General features: G+C 40.7%; 11 protein-coding genes across 11 annotated transcripts; 6 read left to right on the top strand and 5 right to left on the bottom strand.

Annotated features, from left to right (window-relative positions):
* The first annotated feature begins 474 nt into the window (after positions 1 to 474).
* Positions 475 to 4,119, top strand: BDF20DRAFT_850362 (Metallo-peptidase family M12-domain-containing protein). Its single transcript, XM_053079948.1, has 9 exons — positions 475 to 664; positions 737 to 1,265; positions 1,400 to 1,761; positions 1,857 to 1,874; positions 1,952 to 2,249; positions 2,345 to 2,463; positions 2,533 to 2,580; positions 2,680 to 3,028; positions 3,118 to 4,119. Exons 1-9 carry the CDS (start codon positions 610 to 612, stop codon positions 4,037 to 4,039), a joined length of 2,700 nt encoding a protein of 899 aa, XP_052938820.1. The 5' UTR covers positions 475 to 609; the 3' UTR covers positions 4,040 to 4,119.
* On the bottom strand, positions 4,120 to 5,952 carry BDF20DRAFT_850358 (aromatic amino acid hydroxylase). The gene is made up of 4 exons (XM_053079947.1): positions 5,685 to 5,952; positions 5,520 to 5,600; positions 4,967 to 5,418; positions 4,120 to 4,828 (listed from the first exon to the last, which is right to left on the bottom strand). Exons 2-4 carry the CDS (start codon positions 5,533 to 5,535, stop codon positions 4,349 to 4,351), a joined length of 948 nt encoding a protein of 315 aa, XP_052938819.1. The 5' UTR covers positions 5,536 to 5,600; positions 5,685 to 5,952; the 3' UTR covers positions 4,120 to 4,348.
* Positions 5,953 to 6,356: 404 nt separating this feature from the next.
* On the bottom strand, positions 6,357 to 8,931 carry BDF20DRAFT_265806 (uncharacterized protein). The gene is made up of 5 exons (XM_053075038.1): positions 8,776 to 8,931; positions 8,583 to 8,700; positions 8,447 to 8,513; positions 8,083 to 8,360; positions 6,357 to 8,002 (listed from the first exon to the last, which is right to left on the bottom strand). The coding sequence occupies exons 2-5, from the start codon at positions 8,692 to 8,694 to the stop codon at positions 6,525 to 6,527; spliced, it is 1,935 nt and encodes a 644-aa protein (XP_052938818.1). The 5' UTR covers positions 8,695 to 8,700; positions 8,776 to 8,931; the 3' UTR covers positions 6,357 to 6,524.
* An 878-nt stretch (positions 8,932 to 9,809) lies between these two features.
* On the top strand, positions 9,810 to 10,408 carry BDF20DRAFT_265635 (Derlin). Its single transcript, XM_053075036.1, has 3 exons — positions 9,810 to 10,086; positions 10,159 to 10,224; positions 10,300 to 10,408. The coding sequence occupies exons 1-3, from the start codon at positions 9,997 to 9,999 to the stop codon at positions 10,375 to 10,377; spliced, it is 234 nt and encodes a 77-aa protein (XP_052938817.1). The 5' UTR covers positions 9,810 to 9,996; the 3' UTR covers positions 10,378 to 10,408.
* A 306-nt stretch (positions 10,409 to 10,714) lies between these two features.
* BDF20DRAFT_814806 (Der1-like family-domain-containing protein) lies at positions 10,715 to 11,408 on the top strand (the record flags this gene model as incomplete). Its single annotated transcript, XM_053077017.1, has 2 exons — positions 10,715 to 10,956; positions 11,054 to 11,408. 2 exons carry the CDS (start codon positions 10,715 to 10,717, stop codon positions 11,406 to 11,408), a joined length of 597 nt encoding a protein of 198 aa, XP_052938816.1.
* Positions 11,409 to 12,640: 1,232 nt separating this feature from the next.
* Positions 12,641 to 13,491, top strand: BDF20DRAFT_800241 (uncharacterized protein; the record flags this gene model as incomplete). The annotated part of the gene is made up of 3 exons (XM_053076358.1): positions 12,641 to 12,887; positions 13,113 to 13,336; positions 13,429 to 13,491. Coding segments are annotated over 3 exons (534 nt in total), but the record flags the coding sequence as incomplete, so codon positions are not given.
* Positions 13,492 to 14,128: 637 nt separating this feature from the next.
* Positions 14,129 to 15,786, top strand: BDF20DRAFT_850341 (uncharacterized protein). The gene is made up of 2 exons (XM_053079946.1): positions 14,129 to 14,352; positions 14,428 to 15,786. The coding sequence occupies exons 1-2, from the start codon at positions 14,196 to 14,198 to the stop codon at positions 15,528 to 15,530; spliced, it is 1,260 nt and encodes a 419-aa protein (XP_052938814.1). The 5' UTR covers positions 14,129 to 14,195; the 3' UTR covers positions 15,531 to 15,786.
* A 1,389-nt stretch (positions 15,787 to 17,175) lies between these two features.
* On the top strand, positions 17,176 to 18,597 carry BDF20DRAFT_265700 (uncharacterized protein). Its single transcript, XM_053075037.1, has one exon. The coding sequence runs from the start codon at positions 17,416 to 17,418 to the stop codon at positions 18,325 to 18,327; it is 912 nt and encodes a 303-aa protein (XP_052938813.1). The 5' UTR covers positions 17,176 to 17,415; the 3' UTR covers positions 18,328 to 18,597.
* Positions 18,598 to 19,731: 1,134 nt separating this feature from the next.
* BDF20DRAFT_850334 (hydroxymethylglutaryl-coenzyme A reductase-domain-containing protein) lies at positions 19,732 to 23,718 on the bottom strand. Its single transcript, XM_053079945.1, has 5 exons — positions 22,789 to 23,718; positions 22,485 to 22,690; positions 22,056 to 22,368; positions 21,813 to 21,983; positions 19,732 to 21,678 (listed from the first exon to the last, which is right to left on the bottom strand). Exons 1-5 carry the CDS (start codon positions 23,647 to 23,649, stop codon positions 19,795 to 19,797), a joined length of 3,435 nt encoding a protein of 1,144 aa, XP_052938812.1. The 5' UTR covers positions 23,650 to 23,718; the 3' UTR covers positions 19,732 to 19,794.
* A 509-nt stretch (positions 23,719 to 24,227) lies between these two features.
* BDF20DRAFT_850328 (uncharacterized protein) lies at positions 24,228 to 24,498 on the bottom strand (the record flags this gene model as incomplete). The annotated part of the gene is made up of 1 exon (XM_053079944.1): positions 24,228 to 24,498. A coding segment is annotated over one exon (227 nt), but the record flags the coding sequence as incomplete, so codon positions are not given.
* A 32-nt stretch (positions 24,499 to 24,530) lies between these two features.
* Positions 24,531 to 24,740, bottom strand: BDF20DRAFT_850327 (uncharacterized protein; the record flags this gene model as incomplete). Its single annotated transcript, XM_053079943.1, has 1 exon — positions 24,531 to 24,740. A coding segment is annotated over one exon (156 nt), but the record flags the coding sequence as incomplete, so codon positions are not given.
* Between the last annotated feature and the right edge of the window lie 314 nt (positions 24,741 to 25,054).

Below are 25,054 nucleotides of genomic sequence, written 5' to 3'. Positions count from 1 at the left end.
GTACTCCACTTGGTTTCTTTCACTGTTTTCAAATCAGCGTTGAATAGACCCCAACAAAGAATAGGCAAAACCTGAAATGAATAATCTTTTACCCTGGATTCAAAATTCCAGAAAGCACAGGTACTGACTTTTTATTTCCAACACAAAAATTCAAACATTTAAATCTCGATAACTTATTTGCAGATCGCGCACCCCCCCCCTCTCCTAACAAGACTATATAGCAATAAGCTCTTATGGACAGACACAGGGTCTATTGTATATCATTACCAGCTCTGTAGCGTTTTTGCCCTGATGATCATTTTTGGTCTATTGTGAATGTAGATGTCAATGCACTTCTTGCAACTTGCTGATAAATGCGGGAATCTAAAAATAATACAGGTGCTCTTATAAAAATGAAACCAAAAAAAAAGGGAAGAAACACCAGCAAAACACCAGCAAATGACACTTTTTGGTTGTCCTTTCTTTTTGTTTGAAGTTTCTTGTTCCTTTCTTTAGCTTTTATATACATCAACAGTGGTAGCGCATCGTTTTATATACCTTTTGACAGCCCATTGAGCAAAGAAAAAGAAATAAAAACGATCTCGCGCACTCTACTCAATTTTGTCACCTATGAGATATTATTTATGCATACTATTCGTTGCTGTGTTACCTTTATTGACATTAGGTTTGCGTGATAAAGTTTTTTGTCCAGCCTTTGACAGCTACCGTCCACTCTAACCTCATCTGTGAACAATAGGACATAGTATCGACAATAGACAACTAAAGCGAATAGAACCCTTAACACATGTCAAAATTGATATTGCACCACGAACGCATGCCTATTTCGAAAAAAGACACCAGTCACCCAATACCCATCCTACCCTCTCGACTGCGTTGAAGCACATCGACTATGATGATATACTGCGGTTATCGTTTACTGCTTACAATCAGACCTTTTATCTGCATCTCGAGCCCAATTTAGACCTCTTTCATCCCGAAGCAGTAACCCATCATCAAGAACTCGGCATCAGTACACATTTACATCCTTCTCGATGGTTGACACAAGGGACAAAAAGCGCTCAAAACAATAAGATTCTTGTCTACAAAGGGCATGTTATCCACCCTGCACATACAGAAAACACTTGGTACAAAGATGCGCTGGGCGTACTCAACTCTGAATTTTATCCTTATCCACACTCTTCATCATCATTATTGCCATCCTTCAGTTACCAACAGCCTCAATTAGGCTGGGCCCGCATTATTATACGTCATGATTTAATGTCTAGGTAAGTTTGAATCGGGTTCTTATTGAATATGGCTTTAAAGTGGCATTCTCTGTCTCCATACGAAACACTTACGCACGCACGCACACACACACACATATTCTCTCTCTCTCTCTCAATCTCTGTCTGTTTGTCAGGCATAAAACGGAACAGACGATTGTAGAAGGTGCATTCAAAGTAGACAATGAGCTGTATCATATAAAGTCAACGTCGAATTACCGACTTGTAAAAAGAGCCGATGACGTGGGTTTAGCGGATGATCATCACTCTCATATGGTTATTTATCGAGAATCCGATACAGAATCAGCTCGCTCGACAAGTTATTCGAAGCTAGAAAGTAAGAGAGGAATGGAGCTTCAGAAAGAAGACGAAGAGCATCAATGTGGATTCAATAATCTGTTACAGAAAGCCACGATCAAGGACCATCTCAAATTGTTTAATAAGCGTGAGGAAATGGGCTTCACAAAGACTGAATCCGGATGTCCCAAGAGGCGAAAAAGTGAGTTGAAATACAACAGCGACAAGTACAATGTTTCCAAAGTATTCATTCTATTTTTAAAATTCATCCTCTCTCATTACAATACCACCTTCTAGTTAATTATATGGGTGCAGGTAACGAGAATTTGTTTCGAGCACACGAGAATTCGTTTTTCTGATGTCCACATGGTTCACTTTATTTTTTAATGTAGCTGCCGATTGTACATATGTAAAGTACTACCAATCAGTCGATAATGCGAAACTACAAATCATCAATGACTTTAATACAGCGTCAGCCTTATTTGAAGAAACATTCAATATTTCTTTGGGATTGATGAATATCACCCTTATGAACTCCAATTGTCCATCTGAAGTAGATAGTAGCGTTCCTTGGAACCGTGCTTGTCAAGCCAATTACTCTATTGGTGACAGATTGAGTGACTTTAGTTTATGGCGATCCAACAGGAGTAATGATGGAGCAGGTCTCTGGCATTTAATGACCAAGTGCGCGTATGTTTATCAAACCAATTCATTATGGATAGAACCTTCACAACCATCTCTTTTATCAACCTCTTACCTTCCTTTACACTTTTTTATTGTTTTAGTACGGGTGTTGAAGTTGGACTTGCTTGGTTAAATCAATTATGCAATACAGGGCTTTCAACCGAAGTGTCATCTGAAGGCAAGACATTGTACGTCTCTGGGGCAGGCGTTTCTTCCATCAGTAGGTCTATTTCGCTTGTAGATGTGTATTTGAAAAGAGGGGTCTGACTGATTATAAATACTTGAATAGCTCGTGATGAATGGAAAATTGTAGCACATGAAATTGCTCATGGATTCGGTAGGTTGCTTGGTTGTCTAGAAAACGTTCAATGTACTCTTTTTTTGTTTTGCTAACTTTCCCTGTTCCTCCCTTCCGCCCTTCCATCTATTCCAATAGGTGCTATACATGATTGCTCAGCTTCAGATTGTCCTTGTGAAGACGACAACAATTGTCAGTGCTGTCAGAGCAGTGTTGACCAATGTGATTCCAGTGGTTATATTATGAGTTCGATTACCAACAGCACAGCCAACACATTTAGCCCTTGCTCTATCAACACTATCTGTAATGCTTTCCCTAGCATAGGGACTTGCTTGACTGACCCTGGACAATTTGATCGATACCTTTACCAAACCAACGTGTGTGGCAATGGAATCAAAGAAGAAGGTGAAGAATGCGATACTGGAGGTGTGGATACCAGTTGCTGTGATGCTAAAACTTGTAAATTAAAGAAAAACGCTGTTTGCGAGTAAGTGCTAATCACTGTCCTTTTTCGTCCAACAATATCAACATACAAAGCGTATTGATGATGTCCCTCTCTATTTCTGAACCATGTAGAGACACAAATGATGGGTGTTGCCACAATTGTCAAGTAAAACCAAAGAATACCATCTGTAGGCCCTCTTCAACGGCATGCGATGTTGCTGAATATTGTGATGGCATTTCACCCACCTGTCCTAAAGATGAATTTGTTCACGATGGCATGTCCTGTGGGGACGGCCTTACTTGTGCTTCCGGACAGTGTACTTCGCGTGATGAACAGTGTCTTGCCCGTGGTTCTGTCATGAATATCACTACTTCTTGTTTATCCAATAACGAAGAATGTAAACTTTTATGTAATGCACCCCATGGTGAAAAATGTCTGATTTTCTCTGGCAATTTCATTGACGGGACGCCTTGCGGCTATGGTGGACGCTGCTTTGATGGCGTGTGCGAAAATGGTGACCTTGTGGGTAGTTCGCTCCTTTATTTACAAGAGCATGTTCAGGTGTTGGCCGGTATGATTCTCGCCATTCTACTTGTTATGCTCGGTCTTTGTCTTGCTGTCGTTTGGTTTGGATGTTGGCGTGTGCCTGGTTACAGAGAAAGAAGAAAGCGACGACAAGAATACAACAGCGGTATGGACGATGGTGCTGTACCGTATTACACAGATAAGAATCTCAGTGTAAGCGTACTATCCACCTATGGAGATTATGCATTACCCGAGCATGAACTTGTCATTCTCCATGACGGCGACAGCAGCAACAGGCCAAGAGAAAAGTTTGCCCGTCCTACAGCTGATGATTACGTTTCTTCTGTCACGACGTATCATGATAGGTTCTCTATGGATGAAGCAAGATTGAATGATCAATCGAGTGATACCTCTTCCACTAGCCCGAACTCGACTGTTTTCTCAACCTCTAGCTCAACCACGCTTATCAGTGATGATCATCATCCTTCTGATGGCAACAACCAAGTTAAATCTGAAAAGAGCGAGTAAAACTCTATTGCTTTCTCTCTATCCACCACCATTTGTAAATACCATTTTATTCCAGATATTTCTTGTAAAAAAACTGTATATAACCCTTACTGCGTAATACCTATTTTGATTTCTTTCATACGAATGATAAAGAGCCTTGATTGCTCCTTTAAGTAACACTAACAAAATTGTCTGTGAATTGTTTGACATGGAAAAAATGCTTCAGACGAGAACTTGGGATTTGTTACAAAGCAGGAAGTGCTACTTTATTCATTGGGGAAACAAAAAGCTACTATGTCCGTTAATAGTTGCTAACACTCTACTAAGAAATTAGCTGAGGCCTTCCAGTACTGTGGTCAATGTCTTCATGTCGTCTCGAATACTTTTTGCAAATCGCACCACCTTTTCCTTGTTATCCAACACTTCAATTGTTTGTGTCAAGGCGTTGTATCTCACAGAGAACGGACGATCCATTTTAGCAGCGAAATCTCTTACTTTTTCTTGAGCACTCTTGAATGAATCTGCTACAAAATAAACCGGTTGAAATTCTGTAATAGGATACTTTTGCACTGCTGTTTTGGCTGGGTCAAATGGACGAAGCTCTGGTTTGTCAGATAACGCATATTCTAATTCTCCAAAAGAGCTCAATAAACCGGCACCATAAGCTTTGATTTCATTGCCTTGACGACATAAACCGAATTCAACTGTGAACCAAAAGATGGTAGCCAATTTTTGAATGTCTTCGTCCGAGGCACCCAGTGAGGCTAAACCGATCTCTTGAGAGAAATCTGCGAAATCTGGGTCTGCAAACTAGGTAAAGATGAAGAACGATGGATGGTTGGTAGTGGCCATCAATTTTTTTTTTTTTTTTTTTTTTTTTTTTTTGTTTAGTTTTCTCGGTAAATGAACCACACATCCTATGTCTATACAACTTGAGTGGAAACCTACCAAAGGTACATGACCTAGCAATTCGTGACATACATCAGGTTCGGGTGTGTAGAATGGTTGGGAAGGATGGCGAATATATTGTGTGGAATGGAATACACGGAAGGCGAAAGCGTTCAAGAAATCACGACTTGACAATAAGCCCATGACAGGACGAAGCGTGAAACCTGTGCAGTCTTTTAAGAAACGGGAAATTTGCTCGATTTGAGGGATTTGCTTATCGTTATAACCACAATTTTGGATTAAAAGAGGTAAAACATATTGATGTTCTCGACAAGCATGCGTAGGGTACATGGCTGTCAGTTTACGGAACACCTTACCCCAGCATTCATTCTCTTCGTCTGTGTACTGTATTTCCGGCAGTGGTTGACCTGTACGGTAAGTTTTGGCAATACGAGTGATCTCAGCACGTCTCGCACGATACACTGGATCCTTGGCACCGGGATGATCTGAGCCTAAGTTGCGAGTGAGGGGGGGCGGGGGCGGGGGCGGGGGCGGGGAGTTAGTGAATCGAACAATAGATAACCAACTGTGGACAATGGAGCTGCTAACTTACTCAACTCTTCACCCATCTCCAGAACCTTATCCGCAAACGTGTCCAAATCTGTCAACTTGCGTGGGAACCAAGGTACGCTTTCTATAGATTGGATTTTCTCACGACTCAGAAGGTGGATATCCAAATTTAAAAACGTCATTGTTCACAGAAAAAGATTTCTTTTACCTGACTTGGTGCCACCTGAACTATTGCCACCTCCGAGAACACGCACATCTTTTGTATGTTTGCGAAGTCCTTCAATGACATGGTCTACTTGAGTAGCATTTTTGGCATCAAAATCAACAAAAATATCATAATCCCATTCTTGCGTACGGCTGGGTCGACTATCAAAAGAAAAATAAGCACATTGTCCAGCCCAATAATAGATGATGTTTAATGGAAATGAATCATGCAATGTTGAAAGAATAAAAGCATCCTTACGATTCAATACGTGTTAAAGAAATATCCATTGCTTTGATAGTTGATAAACAATCCTCAAGACGACCGACTTTATCTTGAATAGCAAAGCATAAAGTGGTTTTGGAGTTTGGCTCTGTGTTATTAGTAGACATTACGTCGTGGGTCATTTGTCTGCAAAGGAATGGTTGTTACAAACAGAATAGGAGACAGTTGAAAAAGAGAAAAAGAAGAAGAGAAAGGGAAAGTCAAAACATTCCCTTTATTTTTGCCCAATGATTTATATGATTTGCTGTGTCTTTCCCTAGAACGCAAATAGAAGGTTAGAAAATATACTTGCCACCCGCCTTAACACACGAAACACATATTTGCCACGATCACGTGTGGTTAAAACTACAACAAAATACATTTGACAGTATCATCCATTCTCCTTCTGATTCCAAACTATGTCATGCTCATTTAGCTGAATTTTTTTTATTCTATGACTATTCATTGTTTATTCACAGTACTCAGCTTTATGTAGTGAGCGAAATGATAAATTAGTATGTAGTAATTATTATTATAGCAGTAGAGTTGCGTAAAGAGAGGCAAAAACACTATTCCTGTTTCTTAATCATCCCATTCACTTCCCTCGTCACTATCTGAATCGTCGTCTGATTGAGTTACAGCCTTTTTACGATCATTCAAAGCCGCTAACAAACTAGCTGTTAAATCATTCGCTGGCGCACTGCCAGTACCATTCGTAGCAGCTCCTGCTGCATTCGATGGCGTAAGTGGACTGCTCCTATCCCTCCTCGCTCCTACAGGTGTTGATCTTAACGAAGAAATACCACCCGCACCACGAATAGCGTCTAATAGAGCACTGCGACTATCGGTCACCACAGGCAAATTAGAATCACTTTTAGCGGGCGAAGCAGCTGGTACAGCTTCGTGATGCATAGAAGGCATCGGAGGTGGAGGAGGAGGGGGTGGAGGTGGGCCGCCATTCACTGAAAGCATAGGAGCAGGAGGTGGTGGTGGTGGTGGTGGAGGTGGAGGTGCAGAACTAGGTGCGGGGATACGAGCATTGGGTCTTTGGCCCGTTGGCGGAGGTGGAGGAGGCCCTCCTCTTCTACTTCTATTAGGAAGTGGTGGCGGAAGCGGCGGCATAGATCTATTAGGCATAGGAGGAACGGGTGGTGGAGGTTGAGATGGTGGTGATGTAGGTCGACGAGTAGGTAAAGTTGATAAAGGTGGAGGAGCAGGTGCTTCCATCGCATCTTGAAAGTCGTCATCCTCCTCCTCTTCTTCAACCTGCTGATAAGATTGCTGTTCAAAAGATGGGTCTGGGATGGGAGGCGGTGGTGGAGGAAGAGGCCCTCGTGGAGCTTGGGGAGGAGTGGAATTTGTAGCAGCAGCCATTGATTGAGGTACAGAGGGAGGTGGTGGTGGTGGTGGAGGAGGCGGAGGAGGAGGCGGAGGTGGTGCAGCTGCAGTTGTCTGCGTTGAAGATGCTGACGTGCCACGGGTGACATCTAAATCTTGTTGCGAGAGCATTTTATAAGGATTATTCGATTTAAAGGGAGCACCACCACCAACAGGTGAGCTCGCTATAGGTGCAGGTGGAGAAGAAGATGCGGCTTCAGCTATCGGAGCAGCTTCGGAGTATTGGTTATCTTCTGATTCAGCTATCAAAGAGGGTTGCTGGGGAGGAATCTTCGGTACGGGTGGTCTAGACTTATCAACATGAGGTGACATAGGCGCAGATTGGAAAGCATTCGTCGAAGGAGCTGGTACACTTGTATGCTGCGTAGAAGGAAGCTGTGTTCTAGTCACTGGAGGTGGAGGTGGCGGTGGCGGTGGAGGTGGTTGAGATGGTGCCAATGCTGAATTCGATAGGGGAGACGATGGCGATCGCTGTTGCTGTGACTCTTCGATACGATGAAAAGGTTGACGTCCAGAAGTAGGAGGTGGCGGTGCTGGTATAGCAGAGCGAGGGATGGGTGATCCAGAGCCAGCTGGAGCTGCAGGAGTAGGGTGTGTGGGAGGCGGAGGCGGAGGCGTAGGGTTACGGCGAGAGGGTGGTGGAGGAGGAGGCGGTCGACGACCTATTAGAAATTGTATAGCATGTTTAGCATTCCTTATCCATTTATAATTATCTGCTTTCTCTATTAGTAGCCATACTAACCTCCAACGGGTGCAGGAGGAGGAGGGGCTTGACGTCTTGAAGGAGGTGGAGGTGGGGGTGCGCGAGTCTTTGATGGACCGGTCGAACCAACTCTAGGAGGGGGAGGAGGCGGGCCGCCTCTTTGATTGACAAAGTCTTTTATAAAATCTTCATTTTCCTGAATCTCTTCGGCTGATATACCCAAATCCTTCAATTGATCAAATAATCCATTCCACTCAGGATCTATATTCTGCACCCTGAATCCTTTCTCGGGTGTATAGCCAATGTGACCCACGTGTCTAGTGATACAACAAAAAATGTAGCCATTTAGGACCTCGACGCTAGAAGGGTTCTCATATTATTAGTTCATCCTCTCCTTTTTTACCTGAATTCTGAAGGTAAACCAATAAGAGATTTGTCCAGTTTTCCTTTTGGCTTTTTACCTCCTGTGTCTAATCACCAATACAAACGAGAATGATTAGGCTTGTCACTTGAGTATGAGTTGTAAATTCTCGCTTTACCTTTAGTCTTTTTGTTTGTCTTGGAAGATTTACTAACAAATGCTTCCCTAGTACTTATTTTGTTGTAGAAAACTTCTGCATCGTCTTCATTTGTGAAAGATAAGCCTGCCATATATTCCTGTTTTCAAATAGCATTCAGTCAATAAGCCTAATGGAGGAACCTGATAATAGTTTGAACTTTGAATCCACTTACGTCTGTTGCAAACGTATAAAAGAACGGCGTTTGCTGCTTGAACTCAAAACCATCATACAACTCTTGTTCCCAGATAACACCACGATGATGCTATTGATCAATATTCAAAGTTGTACAAAATTTATGTTAACCCATGGTAGAAAATACAGATTGCTTGAAATAGTATTTGAAGCTTACTATCAAGTCGATAATTCGTATGTAATAAGAGTGCTTCTTTTTATCTTTTAAAAAAGTGACAGCTCCCCAAATGTTAGAATATGCCCACTTTTGTGGGTTAGGATAGGCAACGTATAGGCGAGCTACTGTTGCTGCATATATTTTCTAATTTAAAAATTTCTCGTAAGTGCAAGTTGGCCATTGACAAGTTTTGAGATCTGTTCAAAGACTTACTGCTGTCGGTAAAGCACGTCTGACTTTATTCTTATCTTCGGCTGAAGAAAGTGCAAGAGAAGGCATTATTTTTTTAACCCTTCCGTTGCTACTTTGGAATGGTGAAGATGCTTTAAGGAGAATGAAAGAAAGTGGGAATAGGCTTTGTTTTTTTTGTGGGCTCTCTTCCCATCTGGTTTTTATTTTTTGCGGTCAATTGAAATGCCGAAAGCCGCCTGTTTCTTTCGATATCCCTCAACAGCAGGCGGTTTTTGTGATAGTGAGCGATCACATTATTAGCACAACAATCGAGAGTCTCTTAATGAACTTGCTAAACTTTCTAATAGATTGTTCATATTGCGTGAAATACAGATGTCAATTAAGCAAGTGTAGAAGAAGCTTATACTCGATACTAACAGAAGAAGAGCATTTGTCGTTTCAGAAGCAATGTGAATGCCATATTTGGAAGGTTGCATGAGCAGCGACTATGAAAAGTCGAGCGAAACTGTACTTTAAACTGGATAGTCGTACATAAAAAACTGAGAATAGTCGACATTACGCTATATATATATATATACCAAATGAATTGATAAAGTAAGCTTTGAATACAGTTGCATCCCTAAAGGTATAACGGGATTTGAAGGGAAAGGCCCCCGTTATGGGTCGCAAAATGGGATCCAAGGCATTAAAGCAGATCTATCTCGGTTCTACAATCTGCCATCCAATGAAATAGAGCCAGCATTTTTCTTCTAAAAGCTGCTTTCCATTTCAATCCAGAACAAATTCTTTTGAATTTCATTGTAACTTATTTGAAGTCGGATATCTTTTAACTGCGGGATACCATTGTGAACAATGCCGTCTCCTTTGGAAGCTTGGTTTTCTGAAATTCCGCCTATTACAAGAATATATGTCGGTGCTGCTTGCTGTACAAGTATAGCTGTCGTAAGTTTTAAAACGCAATGAATAACTGACATTGGCCCAAGTAGATGAGCTGACGACTTCTATCTCACTCAGCATCTAGGCTTCATTCACCCGTTGCAGTTATGGCTGAATTTTGAACGTATCGGCAGTGATTTTCAAGTAAGCTACAGTGTGATAATGAACTAAATAAATTATACATATGAACATGATTTTATACTTATTTTGTATCTCTAGTGGTGGCGATTGATAACGAACTTTTTTTACTTTGGTCCATTATCCATAGACTTTCTATTCCATATATTCTTTCTGTAAGCATAACACGCCTTGAAGAATGATGCTTGTAATATTCCTATCCTCACTCATCCTTCTCTTTTCAAAACCTATAGAGCAAGATACAGTCGAATGATGGAAGAAGGATTCTATAGAAACAAACCAGCAGATTATTTATGGTTGATGATATTCTCGGCTTGTCTATTGTTACTGATATCCGTAAGTTAACAAGGAAATGAAACAAAAAAAAAAAAAGAAAAAGAAGAGGAAAAACTAAAGTCGCAGATTTGTATCTCTCTTTTTTTAACAATATATGCAAATATAGTTTGTTGTACCGTTCGCTTCATTGCCATTTATGGGATCAGCTTTATCATTCACGATGGTTTACATTTGGTCAAGAAGGAATCCATATATAAGATTAAACTTTTTGGGCATTTTGGTGTTTTCAGCCTCATTTTTGCCTTGGGTTCTCTTGTTATTCTCGATATTTTTGAATGGTCAGATTCCAACGGGAGACATTTTGGGTATGCTTGTCGGTCACATCTATTACTTTTTGGAGGACGTATGGCCTCGGGATCCCATGAGCCATGGTAAAAAATGGATAAAAACGCCTCGAATCATGTAAGCAGAATACCAAAAAAGCAAAAAAAAAAAAAAACGCCTTTAAGCATTCGGTTAAAGTAACCATCGTTTTTTCTTGGGGGGGGGGTATGAATAGCCGCTGGCTAGTAGAAGGAAATCGACCTAGGGACGATAGCATTGGCATTGGAGATGCAACCGAAGATAATGAATTCACAGAAGAGGTCGAACCTGACAATTATGACAATACAGTAGATACGAACATTGGAAATGAACAAGAGCCATCATCATCTCCTTCAAACAGCACTACATCCAGAGACATTTCAGCCACTTCAGATACCCATGATATGAACAATTCAGAATATAGTGGCGAACAAAAAGCTCACCTTCCGGAAACCCAAGAAGGAACAACACTATTCACTACTTCTTTAGCACAGTCAGAATCCTCCTCTTCTTCAGCAACTGCTCCTTCCTATGAAGATGGATCATTATAGTATTTGCCTCTTTCAATAATATGTTGTCGATATCCACCGCGCATGCTGTTTGAACCTTTATATTATGCAACCAACGTGCATCCAAGTGCTCTAACGATCCCTTGCAATTGTTTTACTAATATAATCTTATTTACCGCATCGCGCACTTTATCATTAAGCTTTCATTACCATTGTATAAATTACTCCTATCCCTTATTATAGGCCAAATATCATGTGGCGGGAAATAGCACCGCCCCCCGCCCCCGCTCAAGCCTTTTCTCTTTTTTTTTTTTTTTTTTTTTTTTCCCTTTTTTATTTTATTTTCATTCCAAATCATCTTAAAAACAAAAGAGCAACACATATCTTGCAAAAATAAATTTGCTTTTTTCTCTTAATGAAAAGAAAATATTGATACACCCCTTTTTGTGAGTACATCCGAATAACTGTGTTGACAAAATGCACATGTTCTATGAGGCGACCCAATCAAACTTTAAAATTGATAATCGCAAAACTAAAAATATACCTGCCCAACGACGGAATCAGAGCTCTATGGCAGGTACTTTGATGAAGGTGAATTCAAAACTTACTTTTATTGTTTGCTTAAGGACTACAAGAAAGCGCAAAGGTCAATGCGTTCTTATTGCCAAGCGATAGTCAGGCAGATTTTGACTGTTTGCTTTGCAGGTTATTGTAGAATAATTGAGTAAACCCGTTGCATAAATTCTCCGTGATGTAACAGCAAGATGTACACGATATCGCCCCTTTTGCGTACAAAAAAATAAAATAAAATAACATGCTTAAAAGTTTAAAATGAGTCTTCTGAATGTTTTTTTATCTTTCTCATTTCGAATTTTTGAACCTTTCATCATACCCTAACATCCGACAGGATCCCTTGTCTGCCTTTTTATCTATAGCAACAAAAAAAAAAAAAGTCTCATTTCCTCCATAGAGCTCATACCACACTAACTATGTCAGACGGCGCATCTACAAAACCGATGATCGATACTTCTTCTATAGCGAGGCGTAACAGAAAAAGTAGTGTAGACAATGTCTCTCACAACCTTCGAAAATTTATCAGCAAGATTCCTCACCCTATATCACCTCCCCTCACTTCACCGAGATCGAGTATCAGCCATAAGCTGGAGCTGGGAGAGGATGCAGACATGGACGAGGAGGTGATCAAGCATCGATGGAACGGTACCGCCACACTAGGAAGAGCATCCGTGATCAGTAAGGAATTGCCACCTTCCTCACCGTCTCAGGAGCAAATTGATCTGATACGGGTCAGCTGGGAAAAGGTATCCAAACTGAAACATGACACAGACGACCCCACACTCTCGCCTGCCAATGCTTTTGGCCGGGAATTCTTCAATGCTCTCTACGACATGGATATAGAATGCAAAGGAGCGTTTGGTAATGCGTTCCAGCAGGCACGGGCATTGTCAGGGATGATCATGTATATTGTCAGAGCACCGTCGCTCTCCATGTCCACAAAAAAATGTGGCAGAGACGGAGCCCGTCGCGGGCAAACGCCATCCCTATGTAAGAGTCAATCCACGTTTGGTCATCCTACCCCTACGAGCAGTAGGAGCAAAAGCAGTGAGGATCAAGAGGACGAATTAAGTGCGCTGCCCTTTGAAGGCAACAAGGGACAGCACCTGGACGAGGCACGGCCAATAACAACGATTCGTGAAATCAATGCAGCAAGAAAACGTGCCAATTCAGATTCTGTTCAACCACGCAACACTATCGCCAGCAGCCCCATCGACTACAAAGAAATGGATCCCGCACAACTCATCCTTCTAATGAAAGACACAGGCGCTAGGCATTACTTTTATCCACATGTTAAACCGCACTTTTTCGACCTTGTAGGGCCCGCTTTTGTCATTGCTCTAAAGAAACGCTTAAAGGAGGAATATACAGAAGCGATGGGCGAAGCTTGGGTTGAGGTAAAACTTTGCTTGTCAACAGTCAGCGAGCGGCGCAAACTCCTTTGCTACTGTAGAGCCTAACTTTTTCCCATGCTATTGTTCTACTTTAGGCCAATGCCTACATAGCTTATTACCTGAAAATAGGGTTCAATACTCAGCAGGCCTGGGAAGAACAGCAACAACAGCAATCTCTGAATACGAACACCCAGTTTCCAGGAACAAATAGAGGAGATTGTACAATTCAATGAGGATGAAGATGATGGGGGCGGGGCGGGGAGTTGCGTCACGTAAACATTTAATACTTGAAGATGGGCTAGCTGCGCTAGCATGACAATAAAAAACGTGATACTGCTGTTAATTCATATCGTCTTGAGTGAATGATGCTCTGGCACTGAGTTAAAAAGACTTCTTTGAAACAGATCAAATCAGTGCATTAATTATTTTTTGCTGAGTAAGAGAGTTGTATTTATCCGTCTTTTTCTATAGTTGCTGGCTATCTCTGGTAATATAGCTTTAAAGAAGAATCTATGACAGCAAAAGTAGTCTATCTAGAAATAAGAAAATCTGAATATGAGTATACTCAGTTCTGTAAGACTTTGGGGAAGTAAACAGTTTTCTTTTTCTCTTCCGTTAATAATGATTGCATTCGTTAAAAGCGGAGACGACAACAGCAGTGATTGATGTTGTTCCAGATTTTATAATTTTGACATGTTCCTTTATCCCGCAGTTGCTCTCAATTTGCTCTTTCTGTAGTCTAACTGACTTTTTTCTTTTTTTCTTTTTTTTTTTTTTTTTTTTTTTTTTTTCTCTATCCTGTTCTTCCCTTTTTTTTTATCATTTACTGGATGAAAAGCTTTATAAGCAACACTCAGTGTTAATGACTACAGAACAACGACCCACTTTATCAACGTATCGACCTATTGCACCTTCTATAGCCTTGCCTGCCCTTTTACCACGACCCGATTTAAACAATGTTGAAAAGCGCAATTGGGACAAAGCTTTCGACGATGGAGAGGCTTTGAGTGTGGGCTCAAGTAATTCATGTTTTTTGTTGAAAGAGACCCAAGTATTTTGTTCTACAAGTACTAATCATCCATCAATTCATTTAGACAGAAGGGGCAGCGATAATTCTGACGGTATCAGTAGTACGACGACAACAAATACTCATTCCATTGTTGATCAGCGCCTACGACGAAAAGAGCAAAACAGAGCCGCTCAAAGGGCTTTCAGGGAGCGAAAAGAACGTTATGTGAAAGAATTGGAAGACAAAATAAAAGAAATCGAAGCTGCTCATGCCACTGAAATAGCTGCTTTAGAGGAAAAAATCAGCAGTATGCAAGCCTGTCACGCTTCCGAGATCGCTCGCCTTAAAGCCGAAAATGCCCAACTCAAGTTAGGCATGTCTGAACGAGATAAACGGAACAATAGCGCCGAAAGCAACATGGACGCTGAGCCTTTGACTGGTTATCCAGTGGCTGAAGAAGAGCCTCGGTCGTCTACAGCATCCTATACTGATGTGACTACTGCAGCAACCGAATCTTCTGCAACAGCGCGAACGCAGCAACAAGCGAACACGATAGCGTCAGGGGATCGCGATCTCCTCAGCTCACCGACTTCCTCCTTTAACGACGCATCCTCTTTAGCACCCAGTACCACTGTTACCGATACTCCCCGTAGTGCCGCTGCCACATCGGCGATTGCATGTATTCGTGATAAAGATGGCGTTTCGTTTTGTGAAAAATTGAAAGAGGAAGTATGCTCAGATGCTTACAATCAACTGCTGACAGAGCCTTTGTTTGATGCACGAGGTGTCTTGAACGAAACGGTATCCAACCATCCTGTTCCCATCGTTACTGAACCAGAATCGACCGCGGACGAGGATACAGAACAGCAGGATAAATCAGATCAATTTTACGAATTCGAGCAATTTTTGCAAGAAAACCTTTCACCGAGGAAAAGTTCAATGTCACCGACTGCTATTCATCTGATTTCTTGCTCCGAAGTATGGAGCAGAATCGCACAAGATCCTATGTTTGATCAATACGATACATATTACCTCTACAATGAACTTCGAAAGATTGCTAAATGCTCAAGGACAGGTCCTGTATTTGAAGAAAACGAAGTACGAGCCGTTGTGAGGATGGTGAAGGAAGAAACCCAAAAAAAATACAGACAACAGCAGCCACCCACCACCTCATTACAGCAAGATTAGGAACCCGATGCTCTCGGGGAACGCCATACTATCCATATCCTTATTCATATCCCTTATGTTCGAATGAATCTAGATGCGCTGTCGATTACCCAGTTGTCCAAGATTATCGCCACAGTCACACCTTCTGGTGTTTATTCCACTGGTTGTGGGATTTGCTCCTTATTTTACCTTTTATACAAACATGTTTTTATACTTATCATGTTATTCTGATATTACTATTCTACGCTGGCATCTTTTTTTTTTTTTTTTTTTTTTTTTTTTGTTTCTCGAATAGAGAACATTTTTTTTGAAGCATTTCATATTTCGTGCTTTCTGTCATTGTTCAACTTATTTCATCCTTTTGTATTATATTTTTTTTATTATTTCATCAAGTTATCTGTTGATGACAAAACATGTTGATACTTATTAGCTTTCTTTTGATCCAATCTGTTTGGTAAAAAGTAAAATAATTTATGAAACCCACTATAATAAAGACATCTTTCACATGCTCAATTTTTTTTTTTTTTCAGGGCGACACCACTGCTTGGCAGTTCCTTTTTGCCTAATTTTTGATGGTCCTATGACCAATGAGTGTGAGTGGTTACAATGAATAGGCTAGATCTTCTCTGCAAGTGACATGCTTGCTAGCTTCTTTCATACGTTTCTAATCCGATCTACTTTATGTTTTAGTTCAATGAGACATAGGATCATTGGTATGAGTAGGAGTGACGTCTGAGATGGAGCAAATCTGATGTATTTTATGGTTATCATCGTGTAGTTTACTAACATTCTGCAGTTGGGGAGGGGAGGGGGGCTTTATCTAGTCGTTTTTTGTCAAATCTATAAGAGAGCTGCCAGTAAATGCCGCTCTGTTGCACGACGACAAAATTTCTCTACCCCCTCTGCCATTTTACGTTACATCAGAAAAGATCCAAGTTCTAGACTTGGTTATCATTTCTGTAGGGTAAGCGAACTGACAGCCCAGTTTGTTTAAACCGTGTAACTTGTTTATTCCAATATTAGAATAGCCATGATGTCGCTTGCCCCTTTATCTTTTAGTTACTAAAGATGTTTGCACGAGCTTGATAAGAGTATGTGAGAATAGGACGTTGATTGTCTTGTCATTGAATGAGTAGACAAGTTGGTTCATCACCCTGTCGTTCGGATACATCAACAGCCAGCCAAAAATTAGAAAAAAGGCCTATTCCAAACTTTTACTCAAATCGACACTATTCTGTCATAAAAATGAAAAAAGTAAACCCTTTCTAAGACAAGAATTTCTTTCCGTGGAGGGGGGGAGGGAAGGCGGGGAAGAAACGTTCAACTTCCTTTGGGGTAGGCAGTGAATCTTTTTTCCTCGAAAAAAGTCCCAACATTCATACGGCCCTGAGACCTGAACAGGGTTCTGCTTTTTGGATGGAACCATGTGTGTGTGTGTTTATGTGTGTGTGTGTGTGTGTGTGTATGTGTGTAAGTGTTTGTGCTTATTGTGTTGCATAACATGCCATTAAAGGGAAGAAAGCGTTGTGGCTGACTTGTGCTTAATTGAAAGTAATACAAACTAATACATTTGGAAGAAAATACAAAGAAATGTCTACGGTGGATTATATAGCCTTTAAAAAAAAAAGAAAAAAAGTTAATTAAAAAATCGGATCGATTATATATCAAATAACCAAAAAAGATTGCATTAATGAGGTTAAATAAAGAAAAAATGGTCTCCTATTTAAAAATTGGGAATTTTGATGGCCTGGGTTTGGAAAACTATAGATTTGTTTTGAAAAAGCTTTCCAGCATAAAACTCGATCAAAATTTTCTACCAACCTGTTCTAACCCAACTTTCTTTTCTTTTTTCTCTTTTTCTGAATTTGTGTGCTTTGCTATTTTTTCCTTACACGCTTAAAGCATCATGATGAGTGCTTCTACTAATACTACTACTACTACTACTACTACTACTACTCCTCCTCATAGTAATAATAATTCATTATCTCCTATGGACAACCGCACGATGACACCGGTTGGTTTGAGGGATCCGTTTTATTGTAAAGTCAAGGTTCGTCGGGCACATCAACCCCACGAATATGTCGTTCCTTCTGATTTTGCTGCCATACCACAAAATCCAGTACAAAGACGTATCATTCGAAGTGCACATCATTCACATCAGAGAAAGAGATTCTTTTTTCCTCCAGCTATCAAAGAAGAAAGTAACGAAGACGATGAAGGAGCAGTCAATGACATGGATACGGACAGTCTTTCTGATTCTGAATACAACGGACCCAAGACACCCACGGAGGAGGAGGAGGAGGAGAACGATGAGAATATGCCATTGGCACTGTTAGCCGTGAAAAAGGGATACGTCGTTCCCCATAAGGCTGCTACTGCTTTTCCACTTATTCAACATATACCCTCGCATCACCAACAGCAGCAACAGGCCAACCTGTTTGACAATAGAAGCAATAATAGACGTCCCTATTATGCTGCATACCCTTTTCCTCCTCACATGAACAGTCCGGTTTATGTCTACCCACATTATCCGCCCCCACTCCAGAGCAGCGGACTCTACTCCAACTATAGCCCAATGACGCCGATGAAGACACCACCACCACCCCCATCATGGATCCTCGACAAACACGCTCCTTACATCAAAGAAAGTACTCTTATTCCTCCACCTCTTCGTCCTCCGTTTCTTCATCGAATTCTTCCTCTTCGGGGTCCATTCCCTCATCAAAAACGAAAATCTCTAATCGATCAAGATAACCTGTATTTCCAACGCGTCGGACTTTTCTACTCTTTCAGTCCTTACTTTTTCCCTTCTGTTTGACATGACTTTTACTCAATGCAGATGAATGGTTTACCATATAAAAAGAATGGGTTTGAATGGAGAAAAGTAGGGCTCTATCGCGTCTACTTGATTCACACGCCAACAGCGAGGATCAAAAACATCCAATGAGACACGCTGACGCATTTTTTTTCCTTCAACCGAAATACCACACTTTTTTGTACAGTTTTATTATCCCAAAAGAAAATTCCCCAATAATGATTCCATATACACTATTTCTAAGTTTTTATTTATTTACTACATTTTCAATAAACCGGAATCCATTACCCGTACTTTTGCACAAAAGAAAAAAAAAAAGAAACCCAAAAAAAAAAAATAAAAGAAAAATTCTATACTCTTTCTATATTAAGCAAAAACAATGTATGTTTTTTTTATGCCTTGATGGATGGGGAAGCAAAAAAAAAAAAAAAGTTCCGTCTGAACTGAAACATTCGTAGCACCCAAATTTTCAAACAAAAATGCATTCATATATTGTAGGAGTAGACTGTCCATTCTTGATATAACTCTTTCTTTGATGGCTTTATGGTTCACGCTCATGCTCCATCATGCATCAGAGGAGGTATCGTCCATACTGGCTCTCCGAGAACATTCAAGACCAAGTTGAACATGACGTACCTTGAATGGATCAATATCCTAACGTATCACTTTTCTTTTTCAAACACCGTGCGAGGGAAGAAAAAAAAAAAAAAAAAAGAAAAAAAAAGCTTATTTTTAGCGGAACCCCAAAAGGTTGGTAGAAAATGTCTTTTTTTTTTTTTTTTTTTTATCGCATGAAATGACGACATCCTTTTAAGGGAAAGAGAAAGAGCATTTTATAGAAAGCTTTTTGCTTTTCAACAATGGAAGGCATAAACAGTAAGATGAAAAGGGAATAGAAAAAACACGCGCTTCTCTCAAGTTACCATAAAGGCCCTAAAGACAACACCGTGTTAGTCATCAGCCTATACTTCTTAGTAACCAAGGTACTGAAACCTTTTTGTACGTCTTTCTCTGCGCTATGTCCCCTCCCCCCAAATAAATAAGAAGAGGGTTTACTCAGCTTTAGTACAGAATGTTCATGTACCATCATTAATGCTTATCATTATTTGCTGCATCAAAAACCATACATCCCCCTTTTCTTTTAGTCATCAGATTGTCGTCCGTAGACTGGGGGTTTGGGATCGTTTTATAAAGATGACAATTAGATTTTATTTGTAGGTTATGACTAAAATCAATAAATAAGAGTGGTTACTTTCCAATCTATCCGTGTAGAGTGTGTGTGAGTGTGTGTGAGTGTGTGTGAGTGTGTGTGAGGTTTTTTAAATTGGATCAAGTAAAAAGAGAAAGTGGAGTGGGGGGGAATAAATAATATGTAATAGAGTAGAGAGAGAGTATGCAGAAAGGGTTTTTTTTTTTTTTTTTTTTTTTTTCATTCATCGTGTAGGAGAATATCCATCGTGTAGTTATGTGTTAAGATTTAATGCAACTACCAGGAAGAGGTGCTGTATTACGATTATGAGCCATATGCGCTTTGACTAAATGACCCGCAGCGAGAGCAGAACAAAGAGACAACTCTCCAGCCATGACGGCGGCACAGATGATACGCGCCAATTGCTGAGCATTCTTACCTGGTTCTGTCGGATGCGGGCCGCGCACACCAAGCATGTCGAGCATCGATTGCTGAGGTGGCAGAATGGTACCACCACCGATCGTACCGACTTCAATACACGGCATGCTACACGAAATATGCAGGTCTTGGTCACCATGGACGGCCTTCATCAGCGTGATACAGTTGGAGCTCTCGACATTCTGGGCGGGGTCTTGACCTGTGGCAAGATACACAGCGGTCAGGATATTGGCTGCTTGAGCATTGAAGCCTCCTACAGAGCCCGCCATGGCGGATCCCACCAAGTTTTTAGAAATGTTCAGCTCGACCAAAGCGGACACCGTGGTCTTGAGCACTTTTTCAACCACTTCACCCGGAATCACGGCTTCCGCGACGACCGATTTGCCACGACCTTCGATCCAATTCACAGCAGCAGGCTTCTTGTCCGTACAGTAATTGCCCGATAAAGAGACGATTTGCATGGTAGGAAAGTGTTCTTGCAGGACGGAAAGCGCTTTTTCGCAGCCTTTCGAAATCATGTTCATCCCCATCGCATCCCCTGTGGTGGTGCAGAAACGAATAAAGACCAGACGGCCGGCCAACGCCACCTTCATTTTGCGCACCCGCGCAAAACGAGACGTCGAATTAAAAGCGTGCGTGAGGATCGCATTGCCTTCTTCTTCCTCGATGAAGCGTTTGCACTGGGCAGCGTCGATAATCGACGGAAATTCAACACAAGGACCGCGTGTCATACCGTCGGCTGTCAAAATCGTCGTCGCACCACCGCCCATATTGATCGCTTTACTGCCGCGAGCCGTGGAAGCAATGAGACAGCCTTCGGTGGTCGCCATGGGCACAGGCACCATGACACCGTCAATGTTGAGCGGACCCGCGATACCGACAGGAATAGGCATATAACCAATGACATTTTCGCAACACGCCCCCATGACTTTGTCGTAGCAGTAGTTGTGCAAGGGCAGCAAGCTGTTTTCCAACGTCTTTGTGACGGAAGCACGAGAAATAACGGCACGACGAATGCGGACAGCACGTTCAAAATCACCCAGGACTCGTTCGAGGGCGTACGATGCCATTTTGCCCTTTTGGACAAGTTGAATCACTTCTTCATCCGATAAAGCTTCAGGCGTCGTGGTCAATGCAATGCATTCTTCAAGCGTACGAATGGCGTTTTGAGCGGTGTCCGTCGTGGTGGGGTGGCGTGGATGGGAGGGACGAGACGGAGGAAGAGGGACAAGTTTGTTTTGCGGTGGTCGTGGTTTTTGAGAAGAAGAGGAGGAGGAGGAGACGGGGGGTGCTGGCTGCACCTTCTTTTCCAACACAGGAGACTCGGGTAACGGGGTGGTGGTGCTGGCGGTGACGGTAGTGGGTTGTTTCGCGACCTTGAAGAGATAAGTGTTCAAAAATACAGAGACGAATAAGGCCAGTGTGATCCATTTTGAAATGACGGGATGTTGAATATAGACAGCATACGTATCGAACAACTTGTCCAAGGGTCTACGGATACTGCCAGGAATAAAAGAACGATCCGCGAAAGAGGATATGTAGAAAGGCAATGGCGGGAAGACCTCCACGAGAATGGGTAGATGGCCAAAATCAGAGGCACGATGTTGATTCAGAAGATTATCCAATACAGTGCTGATACCCGGCTCAATGACGCTCACCTGGGGACTGGTAGATCCTTGGAAGGTAGTGCAAACTTTAAATGCTTGCATAGCGACAAACCCAACAATCTGTTTTTTTTTTTTTTTTTTTTTTTTTTTTTTTTTTTTTTTTTGTTGGTGTTCAAAGGGTGACAGATAAGATGAGTATGGTTATCGTCGAGATGAGGAGGGGAAAAAAATAAAATAAAAAAATGGGGCTTTACCATTAATAACTTGACTCGGCCAATCAAAGGCTCATCCGCTTTCAAACTGGAGTTTCTATTTGTGTTTGTACTATCGCTGAACGCTTTCACTACCGTTTTACGAATATAGCTTGTTCCCGTGGGCTTTTTTGTTGATTTTGATGTACCGTTAATTTCACGAATTCTCAATAGCTGTGTCATCAATTTTTCAGTTTAGCATGAATTTTTTGAATTTTCCGGATCCAAAAAAAAAAAACCCCATACCTCAAGTTTCAAGGATAGTACAGCCGTATACCAAGTGAACATAATGATGAAATCATAGGCCAATAAAAGGGCGCTGAGCAAACAGAATTCACGTAAACCGGAAATACCGGATTTTGCACCTAGAACAAGTACTGTTATCTCCATGATGCAATCTCTCGCAATAGACAGAGCAACAGAGTCCACCGCACGAATAATTGTTTTTCGGATCACTTGCTTGGTCAAAGGCTTTTCTTTACTCACTTCAAATACTCTTTTAGTGAGCTTAAAGTGACGCTCAAAACCTATCGTCACAGTAAAAAATGGCATAGCCTCACTATGACACAACACAACCCAATGAGAGAAATTGAGTAAAACTGACTTGTCGATGTAGAGTAACCTGACCCAAAAAAAAAAAAAAAAAAAAAAAAAAAAGAAAAGTTGAATAGTTACGCTAACACGACAGGATAAACATCCACACCAAGTGCATGAACGGTCAGCAGAGCAAGCATAAACGAAAAAAAGCCATTGACAAGAATGGTTGTGGCCAAAGTATAACGGGAACCCATGGAACGCATATTCATGTACAATGAAATGAATGTTATCAGCATCATCACGTAACCCGCCAAAATGACGACGATGTCGATATTATCGGCCATCTGGATAAAGGAAAAGACCGGTTCTTTTCGTTAATAAAGCGGCCTTTTCTTTTTTTTTTTTTTTTTTTTTTTTTTTTTTTTTTTTGCCTTCATATTACCTTGATCAATTCCGTGACACGCAAGAAAATGTTGCGAGCAATAATAAACAACCAAGTAAAGACATCTTCTTGTTTTCCAGTATTTGAATAGGAAACAAGGTCACCCGAAGACAATGTAGCGACTTTTTGTTCCCAAAGATAGGTGAGTTGTTGACGATAATCTGTGGAAGCATTAAAGGCAAATGAAAGAACAATAGAGGAGGCTGACGAAGAATTCAAATTCAAGTCTCCGAAAATAGACCTTGCCATATCCGGATACTGTTGAATGGCTTTCGTTATAGAGTCATCTCTGGAAAGCGTATCGTCAAGAAAGATGTCTGACAGTGTCTGTGAAAAGCATTCGCCATTGGCATCCTTGAAACATAAAGCACTGTAGTCAATTTGACCAATGTTATCATCGAGAACTGTGTTTTCGACGGTTGTTTGAAAACGATAGATAGTCGATAGGATATTCTTATCAATCACATTCTTTCGGTCGTTGTCTCGAACGTCCTTTTTCTGATCTGCTGTAATAGAAATTTGTTTGAGCTGAATTCGCATCATGTCCATGTTTTCTTTTTGCTGTTGTTGTTGGTTTTTGAAATGCTCCTGCCGTGTGAGCTGTTCGAAATGAGTGGCGTAGGGATCAGCATAAACGAAGGTCGGGTAGAGACGCGTAACAGTGCCAGAAAAAATATCGGATGTACGAGCCAAATTGAATAAATAAAAGTAACTGAAGGAAGACAGAATGAGAATACCAGCAATCATCTCTATAGGATTACGGGATGATAACTTGGCTGCACGGTGAATGCCCTTGCCGACAGTAATTGAAATGGACCGAAATGCGGTCATTCCAGATTGCTTCGGAATGAGGCTTGCCATCTTTCTTGACAAAGTAGGAAATAAAGAAAAAAGATGATCAAGAATGTGAAAATAGAAAGAAAAAAAAAATAAAAAAATAAAAAAATAGAAGCTGCCTTTTTTATGATTTTTTTTTTTTTATGATTTTTGCGGGATTTCCCCATTGTTCATGTATTGAAAATCTGCGTGTGGGGGTGGACGAAAAGAGGAGAAGCAAAAAAAGCAGAAAAAAAAAAAAAGATACAAGCGGAGCTTTTGCCAGATCTAAAACTGCTTCTTAGGTCTACAGTATTTTAACTAATATTTTAGATGAAATACATTTTTTTTTGGACGATTAATATTTTCATTTTAGATGAGTTGCAATTGTGTTGTAGACCAAAATATAAACCGTTTAAACAATGATTCAAATTCCAAAAACTTGTTAGCAGTGCGAAACAAAAAAAAAAAAAAAGAAAAAAAAACCGTACTATTCCTCACCTGTAATGATCTAAATCCTTGAAATACAAGGAAAACCGTGTTTATTACGGCGATTATTTCTTCTTCTTCGCTGGCTTGAAAATGTCGGGTCTTCCCGCTCCAGACCAAACTGCTTGGGATATAGTCATCATGTTGATAGCGGCGTTAATGTCTCTCTGCCATAGCTTTAGACATTGCTTGCAATGAAGAACGCCGGTACCCTTGAATCCAGGGGTATTAACAATTTGCATATCATCATAGAAACAGAGGCTGCATGTTTTAGAGGTTTTGAATTCATCGATTGTGACAACAATCAATTGACCTTTAGCTTCACGTTTCTTCAGAGTTGCAAAAAGTTTACCGACAACACCACATCGTTGCCCTTTCAACTTGACTACATCTTTGCCAAAGATTTGCTTTTTCTTCTCATAAATTATTGTTTTGAACATGGGTCATAGTATGTATCTTAAAAACGTGAAATAAAAGTGAAAGAGACAACATTTGACTCTAAGAGAGCAATATATTTTATAGTGCTTATCTTTGAAAGTCACCCATGAACGCATACAAAAACATTGACAACAGTTAATATAACCATCCCATTCCGCTATGGTATCTGTTATACTATGACCATCAGCCCTCTATCAATGGTTTGATGTCAATCAATTCAAAGTTAACTTTTTTTGGAATTCTTGTCCAAAAAAGGCACCAACGAATATCTTGTTGGTCTCGGAACACATCGTCATTTAGTAAAAAAGTTGTCAAGCTTTTTGTAGTTTGTCCTATTGCAAGATAACATCAATAAAACCATTATTGGCGACTTTCTTACTGATAGAGACTAATTTCTAGGGTTCGATTGTATGTCATCCTTAATGCTGCTTGAATATCACTGAATAATTGAGTATCCAAATATCCAAATACTATGGACTTTTCTAAAAATATTTTTTACTAAATCTAAAATTAAAATGTATAT

Source organism: Mycotypha africana, assembly GCF_025528875.1.
Source record: "Mycotypha africana strain NRRL 2978 chromosome Unknown BDF20scaffold_2, whole genome shotgun sequence".
NCBI lineage: Eukaryota > Fungi > Mucoromycota > Mucoromycetes > Mucorales > Mycotyphaceae > Mycotypha > Mycotypha africana.
This window is presented reverse-complemented; position numbering and strand designations above follow the sequence as displayed.

Excerpts from the sequence above, each read along its gene's own strand:
- BDF20DRAFT_265806 (XM_053075038.1), bottom strand. The coding sequence starts at position 8,694 with ATGGCAGGCTTATCTTTCACAAATGAAGACGATGCAGAAGTTTTCTAC. Across the intron at positions 8,361-8,446 it reads GGTTTACCTTCAGAATTCAG|ACACGTGGGTCACATTGGCT; the intron begins GTAAAAAAGGAG and ends TTGTATCACTAG. Across the intron at positions 8,003-8,082 it reads TCCTCCTGCACCCGTTGGAG|GTCGTCGACCGCCTCCTCCT; the intron begins GTTAGTATGGCT and ends AATTTCTAATAG.
- BDF20DRAFT_265700 (XM_053075037.1), top strand. The coding sequence starts at position 17,416 with ATGATGAGTGCTTCTACTAATACTACTACTACTACTACTACTACTACT.
- BDF20DRAFT_850362 (XM_053079948.1), top strand. The coding sequence starts at position 610 with ATGAGATATTATTTATGCATACTATTCGTTGCTGTGTTACCTTTATTG. Across the intron at positions 1,266-1,399 it reads CGTCATGATTTAATGTCTAG|GCATAAAACGGAACAGACGA; the intron begins GTAAGTTTGAAT and ends TCTGTTTGTCAG. Across the intron at positions 3,029-3,117 it reads AAGAAAAACGCTGTTTGCGA|AGACACAAATGATGGGTGTT; the intron begins GTAAGTGCTAAT and ends TGAACCATGTAG.
- BDF20DRAFT_850334 (XM_053079945.1), bottom strand. The coding sequence starts at position 23,649 with ATGGCAAGCCTCATTCCGAAGCAATCTGGAATGACCGCATTTCGGTCC. Across the intron at positions 22,691-22,788 it reads GTGTCACGGAATTGATCAAG|ATGGCCGATAATATCGACAT; the intron begins GTAATATGAAGG and ends TCCTTTATCCAG. Across the intron at positions 21,679-21,812 it reads GCCGAGTCAAGTTATTAATG|ATTGTTGGGTTTGTCGCTAT; the intron begins GTAAAGCCCCAT and ends AAAAAAAAACAG.
- BDF20DRAFT_850341 (XM_053079946.1), top strand. The coding sequence starts at position 14,196 with ATGACTACAGAACAACGACCCACTTTATCAACGTATCGACCTATTGCA. Across the intron at positions 14,353-14,427 it reads GGCTTTGAGTGTGGGCTCAA|ACAGAAGGGGCAGCGATAAT; the intron begins GTAATTCATGTT and ends CAATTCATTTAG.
- BDF20DRAFT_265635 (XM_053075036.1), top strand. The coding sequence starts at position 9,997 with ATGCCGTCTCCTTTGGAAGCTTGGTTTTCTGAAATTCCGCCTATTACA. Across the intron at positions 10,087-10,158 it reads GCTGTACAAGTATAGCTGTC|CATCTAGGCTTCATTCACCC; the intron begins GTAAGTTTTAAA and ends TATCTCACTCAG. Across the intron at positions 10,225-10,299 it reads GTATCGGCAGTGATTTTCAA|TGGTGGCGATTGATAACGAA; the intron begins GTAAGCTACAGT and ends TTGTATCTCTAG.
- BDF20DRAFT_850358 (XM_053079947.1), bottom strand. Across the intron at positions 4,829-4,966 it reads TGCTAGGTCATGTACCTTTG|TTTGCAGACCCAGATTTCGC; the intron begins GTAGGTTTCCAC and ends ATCTTTACCTAG.